Source organism: Notamacropus eugenii, chromosome 2, assembly GCF_028372415.1.
Source record: "Notamacropus eugenii isolate mMacEug1 chromosome 2, mMacEug1.pri_v2, whole genome shotgun sequence".
Classification (NCBI taxonomy): Eukaryota; Metazoa; Chordata; class Mammalia; order Diprotodontia; family Macropodidae; genus Notamacropus; species Notamacropus eugenii.
The window spans coordinates 18,621,745-18,640,490 of NC_092873.1; the positions used below are offsets into that span (position 1 = coordinate 18,621,745).

Below are 18,746 nucleotides of genomic sequence, written 5' to 3' on the forward strand. Positions count from 1 at the left end.
ATACATAAATTTTTTCATCTACATATGTAAAATCATACTATGCATACTTCTCTTTATAAGTTTTTTTTTTTCTGGAGGGAGCATAAACTTTAGAACATCAGATTGGAAAGGGACCTTTGAGATCATTGAGTCCCACCCCTTCTGTTTAAAAATGAAAAAACTAAAGTCCAGAGAGGAAAGGGACCTGCTTAAGGAAGTGGTTTGCCCAGCCCCGAGTGGCTGCCCCAGAACCACAACCTGGGCTCCCTGAACAGCAGTCTGGTGTTATTTCCTCAGGTTTGGATGGGAATCAGGAGAATACAGTGGAAGTCAAGAGCAGAAAAAATTTAAGGAGAATCTGGTCAATAATTGTAAGGGCAGACAAGGAGGACTTCAGGCCCCAGAAAGAGGCCATCAGACTTGGTCAAGAGGAAGGAGCCCAAACTTGGGAGGTGATGCCTTTGAAAGCCCTTACACCTTTGTCAGGGTGACTCTTGCCTTCTGCTTCTGGGCCCCAAATTAAACCCTAAGATTTCTAAGAATCGAAGGAACGGGCAGAGGAGCTTTCTCTCCTGGTTACATCTCCATTTATGCTTTGGTAAAGCCAAAGCAAACCTTAAGCCATCTCCAGTTCTACGCGGTCATAGTAGGGGCTCAGGGTCTTGAGAAATGGTTCACTTTTCAGTGTGAGCAGTTGACAAACACTATAAATCAGGACTTGGTTTATTGTTTTGTTGAATGCTCAAGGGTGAGAAAGTAATGGAGAAAATATAATAATGCAGGTTAGACTTAAAAGTATGTCAGGCATAATTTAAAAAAAAAGAGAGAGAGAGAGATCCAGTTGTTAAACATTTACCAGCAAAGCTCTAGTCCCAGGCCTACTCTGATGGTTTTAAGGAACTCCACCTCTCACTCCCCATGCCATGGCTTGTTAAGAAGCAAAAGGCAGACAGACTAAAAGACCAGTTCAGTTTGGAAAGACTCTAATAGGTCAACTGTTAAAATGGGAGAGGAGACAGAGAGGAGGGGCAGAAATCCTTTAGGTTGAGGTTTGCCTAGGTGTTGATGTGGCTGTTGGGAAGAATGGGGGGGGATGTCCTGTTTACATACAAATAGAAACACAGCATTAGTTCTCTGTCAGTCACTGCATCTCACTCTGGGAAAGCAAAAGGTTTTGAGCTCCTGGGATGAAAGGTACTAAAGGATGATCTAGTTGGCCAATAAATCTGCCGCACCTCACTAACGAGAAACTCCAAATGCCCGAGGGAAACTGAGTCACAGAGGGGGAGCAACCCAAGACCGAACAGTGAGTCACTGGAGACTTAAGAAGGTATGGGCACACCTTCTCTAGGTTGCCTCCTCTTCCCTCTGGCTCTCCTCAGTTCCAGCCCAAGCCTCAGCTCTCTTGACCTAGAATCAGCGTCATTATCAAACCCCAGTGAGAAGAGGAGAGAAGGAATGTGTTCCAGGTTCAGCAATGCATGGAGAATAGGAGCCAGGAGTCCCACCTCGCAGGTCACTTCTCTTTGCTCTGAGCTATAGTTATAGCGAAGCTACCAAGGTGGGTGGGTGGTGGGGAGGACAGCAAAGTACCAGCTGGAAAACCAATCCATGCCACAGATGGAGAAAGGCAGACAGCTGGTCATTCAGGCTTTTCCCCTCCCCCTGGGGCAGACAGGAAGCTTCTGACTCCAAAGAAAAGGATTTTGGGTTTGGAAGGGATTCAGAGTTCTGAAAGAGGCATTCTTTGGCTGAAGAGCTCCCCCCTAGCCTCTGGTCCCTCTGCTTAGCCCTAGGGCTGACCTGTGCTCAGGGGAGAGCTTCCCTTTCTGCTGGTGGCGAGGTCCTTCCCCTTCCCACAGCCACCAGGTGGTCATTCCCTGCTGTTCATTCCTCACACTCTTTTCTCCCGCCTTGCGTCCCCCCCACCCTGCCAGGATCAGCCCTCTCCCCATTTCTCCCTCCATGGAATACAGATCTTCTGCCTTTTCAGGATAGCTCCTTGACCCCTTAAACCAGGAAATAGGAACTGGAGAAAATCCTGAGGTGGCAGAAAGGGTAAGGAAGGGAGAAGGCTTGGGGGTGGGCTGAGGGCCCCTCAGAGAAACCTCCTATGACCCCAAGTTACCCCCTTGCTACCCCAAGGATGAGAATCAATGAAATGGGGAGTTTCCCCTGAGGATGAATCAACCCCATGTGTCAGGTTGCCAGGGGCTAAGGCGCCTTACCGGCCACTCCCTCCCAGCACTAAGCTGAAGTCAGGGAGCCTCAGCCAGGGAAATTCCCCATTTGGGGGCTTTGAACCCCATCCAAAGCCAGTTGCTTTCCCTCGTCAGTCATTTCCTGTTTCCTATAACGCATCCCTGGCGTCCCTCCTTCTAGTATGATGGGGTCCAGTGTCCCAGGAAAGCTCACGGGCTATGATGGAGGTAGACAGAACTGGATGGATTCTCCTCCAGTTTGAGACACAAGCAACCAATCCCTTTGCAGTCTTTAATGGGTTGGGGAAAGCAGGATGGAGAGGGATGGGAAACAGCAGGTAGCCGACTGCTCTGCCTCTGCTTCCTTCCGCAAGAGAGGAAGGAGACATGGGGAGGCTGAGACAGATGGGGATTCTTCCCCACAACTGCTCCTATAGAGGCATCCCTTTTTCCCTTCCCAGAAACAAGAATCCTTTGCCTGGCACTCAAGGCCTTGCCCAATCTGGCACTGTGTATCTTTCCAGGTCTGTCTGGGATCACCCCGTCTCCACTCTACTCCAGTTGGCTAAAGAAAACAACTCTGTGATCCCCAAACCCGCCCCAAGGTGTTCCTGGAGTTTGGCCCTCATTGTTCCCTCTCTCTGCACCCTCCCCCTTCACCTGCAGAATTCTTCCCCATTCTCTAAACACCAGCTCAAATGACTCTTCCTCCAGGAAGCCTTTCCTGATGGGATGAGGATAGAAGAATTGGACAGCACTGTCTTCACGGGATCCACTTGTGCTCTGATGTTGGAAATTGAGGTTCTCTGGGTCTTGTACCCTTCCTAGACTCAGTTCCATAAGAACAGACCCAAGTTGGGTCTAGAGAAGGAGAGTAAAGTGGGGAGGCAGGACGAATAAGGGGGAATCACCAGAGAAGGAAAAAGGGAGTAAGAGAATTAGGCATTTATAGTGTCTACTATGTGCCAAGCTCTCTACAAATATGACTTTATTTGATCCTCCACAACCTTGTGAGGTGGGTGCTGTTATTATCTTTATTTTACAGATGAAGAAACTGAGGCCAAGTGAAATTCAGTGACCTGTCTAAGGTCATATACTAGTAAGTAGCAGAGGCCAAATCTGGGCCTTCCTTACTCCAGGCCCAGCTCTAGTCACTGAGACACTAGCTGCCTTTTACTGAAAGCACACAGCCCTCTGAACTCAGGAGAGAGCTTGAAGAAATGGCTGAGGGGGGCGAGACTTTTATCTGGGCTTCTGGGGCCCACAAGTGATCTCATTTCCTTCATCCCCCAAACCCGTGAGGGAGACAGTCTAGATAACCTTATCTTGGTGATGAGGAAACTGAGCTGTAGAAAGACTGGCCTTCCTCAGAACCCCACACCCAGGTCTCACCTGCCCACCTTGACCTGGAAGTCAGAAGACTGGGGTTCAGTTCCCGCTCTGCCCCTAACTGGCTGGGTGACTGGCTATGTTTCTTCTCTCAGCCTCTATCTGCTCCCTTCTAGGATTCAGATACTTGATCAAATTTGGCATAAGACTCTAGAAAGCAGAGTGGAGTGTTAGTGTCTCTACTGTTTAGTGGGATTAGAGGGCTCAGGTGCTCCTTGGCGCCAGGGGAAACTGAGGCACCTGCGTGTTGTCAGCAGGAACCAAAGAGATCCAGCAGCTGGAGGAGAGACGCCGGCTTGCCTTGGCTCAGGGAGCAGAGGGAGGAGCCTGGGGGGCTGGGAGAAAGCGTACTGGGGGAAAGGTGACTCCTCCAAGCTCCCGACTGTCCTGAAAGATGAGCCTTGGACTGCAAAGCCAGAAGGGAGCAGGAGGCCCCGAAGCAACTGAACGCGATGACTATCCCTGTGACCCCCACGGTGGCTCATGGGGAGAAAGCCACGAGTAACTAACTGTCCATGACTCACCTCCCTTCCACCTCCCTTCTCCCGCCAAGGCAACTCAACTCTGTGGCATCTCCGCTCCCTAGCCGTGGCATTCCGATCGCGTGAGGCTCCCGGTCCTGACTCAGCCTTCGCACGCAGCGCTGCGCCCCAGGAATTGGCAGTCAGAGACCACCCCCAAACCCCAGAGTAAAGGGGGAGGCCGGGAATAAGGGGCAGCCGTGGAGACCCGAGCTGGCTCACGAGATTCTACCCAAGTCAAAGGGACAGAAATGAGCGGAAACCCCAGTCCTCCCGATTCCCCCTCATCCTCCCTGCCTCCTTCACTCCTATTTCTCTGGAGCCAATGGCCCTCGGTGAATGAGCTGGGCATCCAAATAGAATGCTTCACAATCCAGCCAAGGATGAGTGGCGAAATAGAGTGAAACCAACACCTTATATTTTACAGCACAGGAAATTCCAAGTGGAAAAACGGTCTAGATGCGAAGTCACTCCATAAAAAAATTAGGACAATGGAAAGTTGAATTTTTCCCAGTTGTGAGTAGGAGAAAAATTCATAACAAGTGAAGGCATAGAAGACAAAATGGAAAATCTCAAATATATAAAGTGTAAATGTTTTTGCACAAATAAAATCAACGCAGCTAGAATCAGAGAAAAACATATGGATTTGGGAAAATCTTTCTACTAAATATTTGACAAAAATTCAATAAATATAGCTTGTAAGGAACTGATATAAAGATGTTTAAGAACCTCGACAGAGAAGTTTACCAAGAAATACAAATGACCAATAACCACTTGAAAAAAATTTCAAAAACACAAATAATCAATTAAGTTCAAATTATAATCCTGAGACAGCAATTAGACAAAAGATGTCTTTTGAATGAATTCCACCTTATGGTAGCAAAGATACTAAAAAATGGACAATTTCATTGCAGGAGCAGTTGGGGAAAGGTAGGCAAACTAATTTATTGCTAGTGAAACTGTCCAACTGCCCGGGGAGGTAGGGGGACGTAGAACTAAATTGTTTGTCCCCTTTGACCCTGAAATCCCACAACTGGGATGATACTTTCAGGAGGTTAATGACAGAAAAAAAAAATAACTCCTGATATGCCATAGCGTTGATGTAGCATTATTTGTGATAAACAAAGATATGCGCCCAACAGCTAGGGGCTAGTCTGTGAGTGTAAAGGAATATTCCTGTATTTTAAGGAATGCTGAATCTGAAAAATCCAGAGGATCACATGGAAAAAGGAAGTAATGTCAATGAAAGAAAATAGGGTCAAAATTGTGCCAATAGTGTCACTATGGAAAAGCAAAGAACTCACGGCCAGGATAGCTGTCAGAGTTTTCACCCTGCCACCAGTTAGGGGACACATCTCCCTGACTTTTCTGTGCTCAATCCAATGGGTTTTTGGGGAAGTGCACCAGCTTAAAAGGGTACAGTGAGGTACTCTGGGAAATATCTGTTCTGTACAAATGAAAGGGTATCAATAAAATTTAAAAATAAAAAAAAAATCACTCTTTGGCTTAGGGATCCCTCCAAAAGGGTCAGAAAAAAATGTATTATTCCAATCCTTCAAGGGCATGAGATTCCATTGGTGATGACTGGAAGGGGACTGTTATTTTCATTTTAAAGTTGCAGAAACTAAGGCAAACAGGGGTTGTGACTTGCCCAGAGTCACACAGTTAGCAAATGTCTGAGACTGAATTTAAACTCAGGTCTTCCTTCCTCCAGGTCCAGGGCTCTATCCATTACACTACCAAGCATCTCGAATGGCTCTTTGGGTGGCCTGTAATTTTGATGTTTTGGGAGATGACAGTTTTCCATGATATTCAGCCATACAGCTGAGTAGAAGCACTTTAAAGGCATTTAAAGAAAGGTGGGTGTTTTTGGTTGGTTTTAGTGAGAACCTTGGGGATCATTAAAAAGTACTGCACAATTTCCCAAATGAAAGTCAGCACCTTTACGGCATCCAACGTCTACCTAAGCACGTCAACCCAGACCACAGACAGGTTTCATCCACTTGGCTTTCCTGCCTAGATAGTTACTGTGTGTGCGCTCTTGAGGATGCCCAGCCAAATGCAGTTCAGTGCAGTCAGCAGACTCTGCCAAGGGGAGCATCTAGATTCTAGGAGATGCCATTCTCTCGAGGGAAGGGATCCTGGGGGGATGTGGCAAAGGCCTCTGTTGGGGAGCATCCATTTCTCATCATTCATCAGAGGCTCACTGAACCAAACAGGAGGACTCTACTATTTTCATCTTTCAAGGATCCCCATATGATTCTCACATGCAATGTTACAAATAAGCCAGGAGGTAACTTGAAATCTCCCCCAGCTCAGAACCCTCCCTTGGCTGTAACTGCCTCCCTCCTCCCCCTGCTTTGAGGCCTAACTCAGGGGCCTGGTCTTCAATGACTCCCAACAGGTGGGAACAAAATGGTTTATGAGAACACTGTCTGTGGAAATAGTGTAGAACAAAAGCTCCTTGAGGGCAGCAGGCTGTTCATTTTTCTTTTTATGCCCAGCATGGGGCATAGAGCCTCGTGCCCATTTCTGGGAACATAATAAATGCTTGTTGATTTAAATTAAGTTTTGCCCTGAGAGGCAGGAGAGAGGTTTGGATTGGAAGCTAGAAGACATAGGTTTGAGTCATGTGACCTCTGTGCCTCAGTTTCCTTATCTGTAAAATGGGGATACTCACTACGCTCCCTACAAGGCTGTTCTGGGGATCAAATGAGAATATACTGAAAGCTCTCTGTAAACTACTACGTGCCTAGAGGTACCACAAGGCAGCGAGCAAAGTTGTTGCAGGACTCAGTCAGTCAACAAGCATTTATTCAGGACTCACTAGGCACCAGGCACTGTGCTAAGTGCAGACAAAGGAAAGCTGTGGAGACAAAGAAAAGCAAAAAACAGCATCCCTCCCTCCAGGGGCTCACATTCAAATGGAAGAGACATCGTATTAATGACTGGGACACAAGATATATACAGTGTAAAGGAAAGGAAGGCAGTGAAGGTGCTGGGGAAGGCAGGAGGCAGAGGTTGAAGAAAGAGCACTGCAGGCACGGGGCACAACCAGGCTTTGCAAAGGCCTGGAGTTGGGAGGTGGTACCGCCTGTGCAAGAACAGACCAATACCTGGATTATGAGATTTGAGGGAAGGAATAAAGTGTCAGAAGACTGGCACTTGTGAGGGGCTTTCATGCCAGAGCATCATCAAGCTGATCCTGGAAGTGGTGGCTGAAAACCAGAAGCACACAGTCAGGCTTGTGGCTTCCTTGGTCCCAGCAAGCCTCCTAACCCCATTCCTCATCACATCAGAGCTGACCAGCTGCCACCTGGATCTGACAACCAGAGGAGCAGGAGGGAGGGGTGGGCTGAAAACAAAGGTGGGCTTTATTGAAGCCAGGGAAGGAATAGTAGAGGAACGGGTTGTAGGAACTGCAGGCAGAGCAGGGAGCAGCAGGCACCTACCCCACGGGCCCCCCCTGCTGGTGGCCCCGTCCACACTCAGGACTACCAATCCCAAGATGCAACACTCCACCAACTCCTAGGTGCTTTGCCATCCAGGGATGGGGTGGAGTAGCTCTAAGCAGGTGGAGGGAGCCCAGTCAAGGCTCTGGGCAAGTAACTGAAACTCTGAGGAACAGGGTCCCGTTGGCCCTCCATCGACTGGACCAACACAGGGAATAATGTCACGTCTCTGCCTCCCCTCCTTTCCTGAGGCCTGACATTGGTCCCCAAAGCCAGGAAGGCAGACCGCCCTGCCATGGGGACTGATTTAAGAGCCAGAGAGCTGCCCCAGAGGGCCGGAATGATTGTCTGTGCCTTCCCCACCCTAGATGTCTTGGCTCCCAGCACCCGAGTGCCCACCCCCCCTAAGTCAGTGCTGTGTTGTTGAGCCTGTCCAGGACTCGGGAGTAGTGGGGGTCACTCTCCAGGTGGTAGCTGCTCTCATAGAGGGTAGGGCAGAGGTGCCAGCGGTTAGCACGGTAGATTCCTAGGTAGGTGTAGACATCTGGCTTATAGGTCAGTGGGCACTTGACCCCAGCTGCCCGGATGGCGGCATCAGCCTTCAGCACTCCTTCCTGGTCTGTGAAGTCCTCTGTGTAGACACAGATGACCTGACGCTCCTCTTCCTGGGCCCGGGGGCTCACTTTGGCCACTTGTAGCTTCCCCTCCACCACAGCCCTGGCAATGCCAGCCCATGCATGGTCCAGCTTGAAGCCGGGGCTCAGGTGCATCAGCCACTTGCCGGTCAGGACCTGGTGAGTGAGGGCCAACTCCCGCAGAATAGCAGGTGTGATGGGCCGCCCGCTGGCCTGTAGGGCTTCCCAAGCCCCCTGCAGTCCCTGGACATCCCCAGCTCCAGGGGAGAAATCAGGCCCATACACTGCAATCCAGCCCACAGGCTTGGGATTGGGAGCGCTGGGGCCCCCATAGCGAGAGACACGAGAAGGAGGGTAGGCAGCCAGCCAGGAGTCCAGCTCACAAGGCGGGGTGCTGCGGGCATCGAAGACCAGCCAGGGGTCCATGTCGGCTGCCATGGCCTCAGCAGCCAGATGCTCGGCCGTGAAGCCATCCTCCTGGCCCCCAGGGGGGATCTCTTCCTCCGGCAGCTCCATCCTGCGGGGAGGAGGAAAGGTGAGGCCCCGGAACCCCCACCTGCGAGCTGGGTGCCTGCAGCAGGGTCAAGAACCCCTCCCCCTGTAAAGGATGTCCCTTGCAGTGCCATCCTACCATCCCGCTCTTTGTGGCCCTTTAGGGACAGAGGGCGGGGTGTCCCAGTGGGTGGAGCGCCGGCTCGAGGCTGGGAAGCCCCGAGTTCAAATGCGGACACTCACGTGGCTGCTCCCTGTCCCGGTATCCCCGTCAGTAAATCGGGATGATGCTAGCCCCTGCCCCTCCCCAGGGGGTGGGGAGACCCGAATGAATGAACGCAGGGAAAGCGCACGGCAACCCCCGCTCGGCCCTGGCTGCTAGAGGACGATCCCAATCACTAAGCCCCCGCCCCCAGCTCTTAAAGGAGAGAAGCCCTCGGATGGATCCCAGCCAAGTCGCCAGCTCGCCTTCGGGGAGCCACAGTCGGCCCCGCCCCTCCGGCTCCTCCGAGCCCCGCCTCCCCTCCCCCGCCAGAGGAGGCGCTCGCCGCCGCTCGCCTCTTCCCCGCCCCTCCCCCCGGCCTTGGCCCCTCCCGGCTCCCGTACACGCCCCGCCACGGCCGCTGCCCTGGCCCGAGTCTCCGGTCTCGCGACCCCGCTGCCTGCCCTCAAGAGCCAGTCACCTCCGCCTCTCGCTCCTCTCCGTGCCAACCCGGCCTGGCCCCCGCTCTCTCCGGGGCTCTTCTCCGCCGCGGGCCCTCCGCTCCGCCCACCCTACGGCCGCCGCCATCTTGGGCCGCCTGCCGCCTCAACAACAACTTTATCGGCAACCGCCGGCCGCGGTCGTGGACAGCCAGGACAGAGGGGGCGGGGGGACGGGGGAGCGAAACTCCTCCGGACGTGGCAGAGGACGCGACCAATGGGAAGCAGGGCCCCTCCGCGGAGGCGTGAACTCGCGGAGGGCGGGGCCGTTGAAGGCGTTCCTCCCGCAGCAGGGAGGCGGGGCGAACGTCGTCCTCCGCGGGTCTGTAGGAGGAGAGGTGCCGGAGCGAAGCGGCCGCGAGGAGCGAGGCGGGGCGGAGCGTCCGCGGTGGCGGGGGCGCTAGGACCCGGAGGAGCGAGCGGCGGCTCGGCGCTAGGACCCGGAGGCGCCGGAGAGGCCCGGCGCTAGGACCCGGGTGGGGCCGCAGCCGGAGCCGGAGGAGCCGCGGCGGCGGAGCCCGAGGAGCCCGAGGAGCCGGGGCCGGAGCCGGGCCGGGGCCGGAGGGCCGAGGCCGAGGTGCGGCGAGAGCAGCGGCGGCAGCAGGAGGCCACGAGATGCCGAGCAAAAAGAAGAAATACAACGCGCGCTTCCCACCGGTGAGGACCCGGCCCCCGCGGCCGCCCCCAGCCCCGGCCCCGTCTGGGCCCTCCTGGCCCGGCCCGTAGCCGCCCCCTCCCTCGGGTCCCACCCCGCCCCGCCCAGGGATCCCGGGGGCCCCTCCCCCAGCTCCTCCCCACCCTGGGACCCCCGCCCCGGCCCCTGCCCCTCCCCCGGCTCTCGCTCCACACCTGGGCCCCCAGCGGTCCCCGCTCCCGTCCCCGCTGCACCACCGGGCCGCCCTCTCCCCCGGCCCAGCGCCCGGACATCCTTCGATGATGGAGGTTCCGGAGGGGGGTGCCCTGGTACCCCTCCTCGAAGCTGATCTCTGCCTCCCCCACCCCAAGGCCAGAATCAAGAAGATCATGCAGACGGACGAGGAGATCGGCAAGGTGGCGGCGGCTGTGCCAGTCATCATCTGTATCCTGGGCCGCCGGGGAGGATCGGGGACAGTGGGGCTGGGGCTAGGAGGTCGAGGGCAGAGGGGCTGGGGGCTCAGGAGGCCGGGGACGGTGGGGCTGGGGCTAGGAGGTCGAGGGCAGAGGGGCTGGGGGCTCAGGAGGCTGGGGACAGTGGGGCTGGGGCTAGGAGGTCGAGGGCAGAGGGGCTGGGGGCTCAGGAGGCCGGGGACGGTGGGGCTGGGGCTAGGAGGTCGAGGGCAGAGGGGCTGGGGGCTCAGGAGGCTGGGGACAGTGGGGCTGGGGCTAGGAGGTCGAGGGCAGAGGGGCTGGGGGCTCAGGAGGCTGGGGACAGTGGGGCTGGGGCTAGGAGGTCGAGGGCAGAGGGGCTGGGGGCTCAGGAGGTTGAGGGCAGAGGGGTTGGGGGCTCAGGAGGTCAGGTACGGTGGGGCTGGGGGCTAGGAGGTCGAGGACAGAGGGGCTGGGGGCTCAGGAGGCCGGGGACGGTGGGGCTGGGGCTAGGAGGTCGAGGGCAGAGGGGCTGGGGGCTCAGGAGGCTGGGGACAGTGGGGCTGGGGCTAGGAGGTCGAGGGCAGAGGGGCTGGGGGCTCAGGAGGTTGAGGGCAGAGGGGTTGGGGGCTCAGGAGGTCAGGTATGGTGGGGCTGGGGGCTAGGAGGTCGAGGACAGAGGGGCTGGGGGCTCAGGAGGCCGGGGACGGTGGGGCTGGGGCTAGGAGGTCGAGGGCAGAGGGGCTGGGGGCTCAGGAGGCTGGGGACAGTGGGGCTGGGGCTAGGAGGTCGAGGGCAGAGGGGCTGGGGGCTCAGGAGGTTGAGGGCAGAGGGGCTGGGGGCTCAGGAGGTTGAGGGCAGAGGGGTTGGGGGCTCAGGAGGTTGAGAACAGAGGGGTTGGGGGCTCAGGAGGCCGGGGACGGTGGGGCTGGGGGCTAGGAGATCGAGGACAGAGGGGCTGGGGGCTCAGGAGGTTGAGAACAGAGGGGTTGGGGGCTCAAGAGGCCGGGGACGGTGGGGCTAGGGACTCAGGAGGTTGAGGGCAGAGGGGCTGGGGGCTCAGGAGGCTGGGGACAGTGGGGCTGGGGGCTCAGGAGGCTGGGGACAGTGGGGCTGGGGCTAGGAGGTCGAGGGCAGAGGGGTTGGGGGCTCAGAAGGCCGGGGACGGTGGGGCTGGGGCTAGGAGGTCGAGGGCAGAGGGGCTGGGGGCTCAGGAGGTTGAGGGCAGAGGGGCTGGGGGCTCAGGTGGCCGGGGACAGTGGGGCTGGGGGCTCAGGAAGCCAGGGTTGAGGGGCTCAGGGCTCCGTCAGGCTTCCCTGATTTTTCTTGACCAGCTCCTCAGCCAGGGCATTAGAACTGTTTTTGGAATCCCTTCTCAAGAAAGCCTGTCAAGTGACCCAGTCTCGGAATGCCAAGACCATGACCACTTGTCACCTGTGAGTCCTGCCAGGGAGGCCCCACTCTGCTCCCCAACTCTGGCTTCCCCCTTGGTCCCATAGGACACATTTCCATTCTCCTTCTTGCCCCACCCTCACCCTTTCCCTCTGCCTCCCTCACCTTTGAAAAGATCATCTGATTCAGAATCAAAAGACCCACATTGGAATCTCTGTTCTGCCCCTGACCTCAGCCAAACCTGTTCTGGGCCTCAGTTTTCTCTGCTGTAAAATTAGGGGGTTAAATTAGAAAGCTCCTAAGGCCCCTTCCAGTTCTTCATCCCAAGAGCTTCTGTTGCCCTTCAGTTCCCCCCACCCCCAAGTCCCCCTTCCTTTGGAGCCTGAAGGAGGAGCTCAGCCCCTGTTATCTCCCATCCTAGGAAACAATGTATTGAATTGGAGCAGAAGTTTGATTTCTTGAAGGACCTGGTTGCCGCCGTGCCCGACATGCAGGGAGATGGAGAAGACAATCACCTGGATGGGGAGAAAGGAACCCGAAGGTAAGGGGCTACAGTAGGACATTCCCCCATTCTCCTCTGACCCACCCTAGCAAGGTGTTGTGTTTCAGAGAAAATATTTCCAAAATCTAACCAGCACCATATACAAAGTGGAACAGTCACAAAATATTTATTCAGCTTGCTATCGTGTGCCAGGCACTGTGAAGCCCCAGATCTCTCTGTCTGTCTCTGTTCATCTCAGGGCATCCCCCCACCCCACCTCCTCCCAAAGAAATGTCCCATAAAACAGATAACATTTTTAAAGAGACAAAATCAGCAGACGCGATCAAATCTTACAAGTCTGGGAACCTACAGCACTCCAGACCTGTGCACCTCTGCCTCGGTGAAGGGAGGAAAGGGGGAGGGAGGCTTCCTTTCTTTATGGTTTCACTGAAGTCCGGCCAGTTTCCCTTGCCCAGTTGCTGCACTGTTGAAGCCCACCCACACCTGATTCTCCTCCTTTCTTAAGTTCATATAAATCTTCCCAGAGTCCCTTTTTTCACAGCACATGGTATCCCATTATACTCACGTCATACTTTGTTCCGCCCTTTCCCAGATGAGGGGCTCCACTTTGGGTTCAGAACTAAGCAAGCTGCTGTGGATGCTTTTGTATACAGTGTGTTCTTTTCAGTGGTGTAGATGAGTCCAAAGGGTATGGATGGTTTCATACCTCTCTGACCAAAGGTCTGAGCTGTCCTGGGTCCCTTGGGAATAAGAAGGTTTCAAAGCCACTGTGAAGAAGCACCTTAGGGCTTTCCTGGCCTGATTCATTCGAGCCTCACAGCCGAGCTGAATGGAAACGTCTTGAAGTCAGACCCTGGTGTTTTGTGTCCCCTGTAACCTTGCGCATTCATAAATGTCCGTGGGACTACTCATGGTACTTGCTGTCCCCTTGGTGTTTCCACCTTTTAAAGTAACCTTTAAGGGCCTTTCTGGTTCTAATTCTAGGGGCCGGAAGCCTGGGAGCAGCCGGAAAAACGGTGGTGCTGGAGGAAAGGGGAAAGATAAGAAGCAGTCTGGGACAGACTCGGAGCAGGAGGTGAGCTAGCCCCATCAGACTGTCAGCTGAGGACAGGACCTGTCTCCCTTAGGTCTGTCCAGTGACTGAGCCCCAGGCTTCTGAGAGGAGGCCATCAATGCCTTCTCCTCTCCCTGCCTGATATACCTGGGCAGTCAACATGGCCCCTTCTCCCTGAGCTCAGGGGGTCTGACAGCCTTTTCTGTGATTCGTCCCACAGGATGATTCTGAAGACACAGAGACAGATGGGGAGGAGGAGATGCCACAGCCCCCACCCCAATCCAGCCGGCCCACAGCCCAGTTCCAGAGGTGAGGTTGGCGACCTGGAGGCAGGAGTGGGGAGCATTGTAGGTGGGGGGGAATGTGGCTCAGGCTGGGGGTTGAGGGGATCTGGCTCAACCCAGTACCTGTCTGTAATGTCCATACCACCAACCTCCCAGCACCCATGGTTCTCTAGGGTTCTGGTCTCGAGGATGCCTGTGCAGTTAATCTGACAGCCTCTCTCCTTTCTTGTCTCTCTGCTCCACAGCCCTCCGGCTCCTTTTCTCCCCTTTTCCTCCACCCTGCCTCTCCCTCCAGCACCCCCTGCCCCTACAGCTGTTGAAGAAGAAGAAGATTATGACTCATAGGCCCTCCCCCCTGGCCCTCCCCCCCCTCCTCCCACCCTCCACCCTCGTTTAGTCAATTTTAGTGGCTGAGGGTGAGGTAGGGGGTAGGGGAGGGCCTTCTTAAATTTATTAAAAATTTTTAAAAAGAAAGAGGCTCCTGAGTATTTGGCCCCCTCCTCTGTCCTGCCTCCCCCCAGATGTTTGGGAAGTCCCTTCTCCCATAGACATCACTTTCCTGATCTGTAAAAGGGGGCCATTGAGTCCAGTGTGCCTGGAGAGTGGGCAAGCTGCCCTCTGCCTTGGAACCTTGGCTCAAACGCTTCTTCAGCCCATTCACCCACCTCCTCATTTGTAAGCCAAGGTGGCTACCCCCTAGGGCTGCCCAGGGCCAGGATCCTCGTGCTGCCTCGCCTTCCCTGGCTGCCCTGCCTTGGAGTCTGTCAGGGTCACTGGAGTCCAGACAGCCCACCCTCCTCTCTACTTCTCTGCCCCTACCCCTGGCCCGGTGATTGAGGGTCACTGAGGGGTCCCAGCAAAACTTCTCTTTGGATGCCAGTGACTTAAGAGTGGTGGTCAGCATATAGGGGTACAAAGGCTTCTCTGGACACACACACCCCTGCCCCCAGAGAGGTCAAAACCAGAGGTATGTGATGGCGCACAGTGAGAGGACAAAGGTGAGAGCATTGCCCATTGTCCAGGCCAGCCCCTTCCTCATGTTACAGATAGAGAAACAGTTCCAGGTCACATATCACCTGAATTTGAACCTGGGTCCTCTGGCCTCAGCTCTTTTACTCTTTCCCATGCAGAGCTAAAGCCCGATTGAAGATGGCGAGGGGAAATGGGAGGGCAGTTTTGAACATAATTGTTAGGGTTGATGGGTAGATCTAGACCCTGACAGAAGACCCTGTCTTCCCCTGCTCTTTCCCTTGTTCCCCCTCCCCAACCTGTCTGCCCAGGGACCCAGCTTGGGGTGAAGGGAGGAAAACAGGAGCTTCATCTTTAAGTGACTGCTCTGGGCCAAGCCCTGAGGACACACACAGTAAGGGAAGAGGGATTTTAATAACTTTTAGTGCCCACCCTGGGGAGGGGTGGGCTTTATGGTATGCAGATGGGGAGCGGGAGGGGCCACCCTACAACACCCACCCCACTGCCCTTTGTTTCTATAGGCCTTTCTATTTCAAGATACTTAAACAAGACCTGAAAATACCCCTATCCCCACAGGTCGGTAAAGCCCAGGAGTGGAGCTGGCTGGGTTCTGGGCCTTCACCTGCACTGACTCTGTTAGTGCCCTAGAGAACATCTAGGCCACCCCCTCTTATTACAGATGAGGAAACTGAGGCCAGAGATGTGAAATGTCAAGGCAAATGTCCCATGTAGCCACACTGGTCGTAGCTGCTCTCTGCAGACAGCCTTCAGAGGTTTGCAAAGCATTGTAAATGTCCTAATATTTCTCCCTCTACCACCATAAGGCAGCAACTGTTCTCATCCCAGTGACTGGTCAAGAGAAGGGTAGGTCATGGAGATGGGCAGCATCTTAGTCAGATTAGGTCCCAACAACTCCATTTCCCACTTTCCGTCCATTTGTCTTGACCCCTAAGTAGAAGGTGGCTGTAACCCAAAGCTCTCTGGGGCTCCCCTTCTTCCAGCCTCCTCCCAGAGGGCAGTCCCTTAAAGGTCCTCCCAAAGTGAGTTATGGACATGGTCCTGTCTGCTGAAATTCACATGTTAATAGTAACCAGGGGAGTGAGGCAGGAATCACTGGGCACGTCATCCTAGATATAGTTTAATCACCCCCCCCACACACACACACACTTTCTGCATAGAGCCCCTTTGCGCTCAGTGTGGCAGAATCTCCAAGTTAGGCTTTCCAAATGATCTAAATACCACATGCTATTGAGATGCTTCAGCATCTTGGCCGCCCACCCCCTGCCCCACTTATACCCCTCTACCACCACCCCATCTCCCGGACTCTGTGCACTTCAGCATGGTCATAAGATTTGATGCCTAGAATGTAACCCAAAGAGTATCCTAAGGCTCTGCGACAAGGAGTCTTAGAGGCCACTTATTTGATGCCATCATGTGATCAGACTCCAGGTGGGTTCATGCCTCTTAACAAGACCTAAGACTGCTTTGCCATTCTTGGCTATTCTCACGTTATTGGGTCATTTGGAGCTTAATGTCCACTAAGAACCCCAGATCATTTTCATAGGTTCCCAAGAGCTTTCTGGGCTCACAATGTCCTGAGGTTCTTCTGCCTAGACAAGGTGAGACTTGAGCTAGGTCTCAGTACCAGCAGTACTGGGCTTGATGAGAAGAAAAGGGAGGAGAAAGTGAGGCAGAGTGGAGGGAAGTGGAAGCAAGCAGAGCCTACAGAGATCAGGCATGTTTACAGGCTGGGCCTTCTGGCTTCTAGAAGTTTCATCCCATCGACTCCAGGAGTCAAGAGAGGCTCCAGCTTTGTAGGAGCTGAAGGTGTGCGGGGAACAGTCTCCCTGGGCATCCCAAGAGTTGACTCTGGCTCATTGCCCAAAGGAAGCAGAAGCAGTAGGTGATCCCAGCACCCTGGGACACTAGGCATTTGGAATCCCTCTCTCCCCATGGAAAGAGGAAAAACATGGAGGAGGTGGGGTAGATGGTCCAGCACTCAGGGTCCTGAGCAAACTCAGATGATCACAGGAAGCCAGGACTTGAAGAGGCCACCAGTCTGCCCTCCTTTTACAGAGCTGGTGACTCTGAGACTCAGGAGAAAGGACTCACCTGGGGTCCTACCTCCAGCTCCACCCTAGGCCAACCCACTCCAAGGCCATCAGGCGAGGCAATGCTGTGGGCAGATACAGATTTGTTTTTTAAAAAATAAGTTTTTATTGATGTCAATTTTTGGAATCAGCATAATTTCTCCAGGGGACACAGTGGATAGAGCACTGGGTTTAGAGTCAGGAAGACTCATCTCAATGAGTTCAGATCTGGCCTCAGACACTCACTAGCAGTGTGGTCCTGGGCAAGTCACTTCACCCTGTTTGCCTCAGTTTTCCTCCTCGGTAAGATGAGCTGGAGAAGGAAATGGCAAACCACTTCAGTGTCTTTGCCAAGAAAACCCTAAATGGGGTCACTGAGAACTGGACACACCTGATACGCCTGAACAATTTCTTCCAGTATCCCTTCTCCTGGCCCCACCCAGAGAACCATTCCATGTAACACTATTTTATAAAGACAAAAAAAAGGGGGGGAGGGAATCAGCCTAACTGAGTAATACGTGCAATAAGGTTGACACATGTCGCAGCATCGCCTCTGCAGAGGGGGAGGGGAGGGGAGGGGGCTTCCTGGGCCTCGGCTTGACAACATTCACTTGATTTTGGTGTGCAGTTCTCTCCATTTCTGTTGTAATTGCTGCGTATGCTGTTTTCTTAGCTCTGCCAGCTCGCCTCTGCGTCAGTTCATATAGATGTCCATCTTCCCATGTTTCTCATTTAACATTCCATTCCATGGATGCACCGCACTGTGTTTAGTCATTCCCCATCAGTGGGTACCCACTTTGTTTACAATTCTTTGCTATCACAAAAAGTGCTGCTAGGAATATTTTGGTATATTTGGGGACTTTCTTCTTATCAATGGCCTCCTTGAGGGGGGTCTCATCAATTGACTCTGAGTAAATCAGCCAAACTGATTTAGCTACTGGGAAACTCCAGTAGGAAAGGCACTCACATAACCTTAAGGGGGAATCTGGGAAGGCTTCAAGGAGGAGGTGACCTTTGAACTGCCTGCACAGGGCAGGGTAGGGAGGACATTCCAGGCATGGGGTGCTGATCCTCAGTCTCCTCTGGAAAAGCACCTTGGAAACTGGGTAACGAAGATAGTCATATCCCAATTTTATAGATGAAGAAGCAGGCGCAGAGTTCATTATATGATAGGATCATAGGTAGAGGGAAGGGACCGTAAAACCTCGTACTGCATATGTGGAAACTGAGGCAGAGCGAGTCATACAGATCCAACTTCAAGTCTAGCTTGCTGGGCCCTGCACTGCACTGTCTCTTGATGAGAGGCCACAAGGGGACACCACAGTGCACTGGGCCCTGTGAAGAAAGGGAAGGATTTCATAAAGTCAAGTTCACCTGCATTAATTAAGCCCATTGTGTACTAAGCCCTGAGCTAAACACAGGATGATACAAAGAGAGAGTTTTTAAAGAACCCCAGCCCCTGCCCTCGGGGAGCTACCACTCTAAGGGTGGAGACCATGTGAATAAACAAGCTACATACAGGCTATATTAGAGACCACCCCAGAGGGAAGGTCCAAGATTAAAGACCATGGAGAGATGTTTCCTGGAGAAGGAAGCCAGAGGGTGGAGATAAGGAGAGTGTCTGTGGCATGGGGGACAATGCCTGGAGTCGGGAGATGGAGAGGCTTGTTCAAGGAACAGCAGGTGAATGGAGACATCAGAAAGGAGGAGTGGCCAGTGCCTGTGACCAGTCAGGAGGGAACATCGAGGAGTCCAGCTTGGTCGGAGTATCGAGTCTGTGACCAGGACTTATAGGCTTACAAAGTCAGAGCTGAAAGTGACCTCAGAGGTCAACTCATTCAGCCCCTCCTATGAGAGGCAGTGACTGAGCTGGGTCTTGTGGATGTCGGTTCACTCTAATTTCCTAACCCTCATTTCTGTCCCAAAGCATCATGGGCAGCCTTAAGAAAAAGGTAGTGACCTCCCCATCACTGGAAGTCTCTGAGCAAAATTTGTATGCCTCAAGGAATGCGGTGCTGG

The 18,746-nt window shown here is 54.0% G+C and overlaps 2 protein-coding genes across 2 annotated transcripts; one reads left to right on the forward strand and one right to left on the reverse strand.

The window, feature by feature from the left end:
* Window positions 1-6,870: 6,870 nt before the first annotated feature.
* On the reverse strand, window positions 6,871-9,553 carry C2H11orf68 (chromosome 2 C11orf68 homolog). The gene is made up of 2 exons (XM_072639150.1): window positions 9,353-9,553; window positions 6,871-8,694 (listed from the first exon to the last, which is right to left on the reverse strand). Exons 1-2 carry the CDS (start codon window positions 9,457-9,459, stop codon window positions 7,947-7,949), a joined length of 855 nt encoding a protein of 284 aa, XP_072495251.1. The 5' UTR covers window positions 9,460-9,553; the 3' UTR covers window positions 6,871-7,946.
* A 206-nt stretch (window positions 9,554-9,759) lies between these two features.
* DRAP1 (DR1 associated protein 1) lies at window positions 9,760-14,142 on the forward strand. The gene is made up of 7 exons (XM_072639151.1): window positions 9,760-10,028; window positions 10,377-10,449; window positions 11,779-11,872; window positions 12,250-12,369; window positions 13,315-13,405; window positions 13,605-13,693; window positions 13,914-14,142. Exons 1-7 carry the CDS (start codon window positions 9,987-9,989, stop codon window positions 14,011-14,013), a joined length of 609 nt encoding a protein of 202 aa, XP_072495252.1. The 5' UTR covers window positions 9,760-9,986; the 3' UTR covers window positions 14,014-14,142.
* Window positions 14,143-18,746: the final 4,604 nt, after the last annotated feature.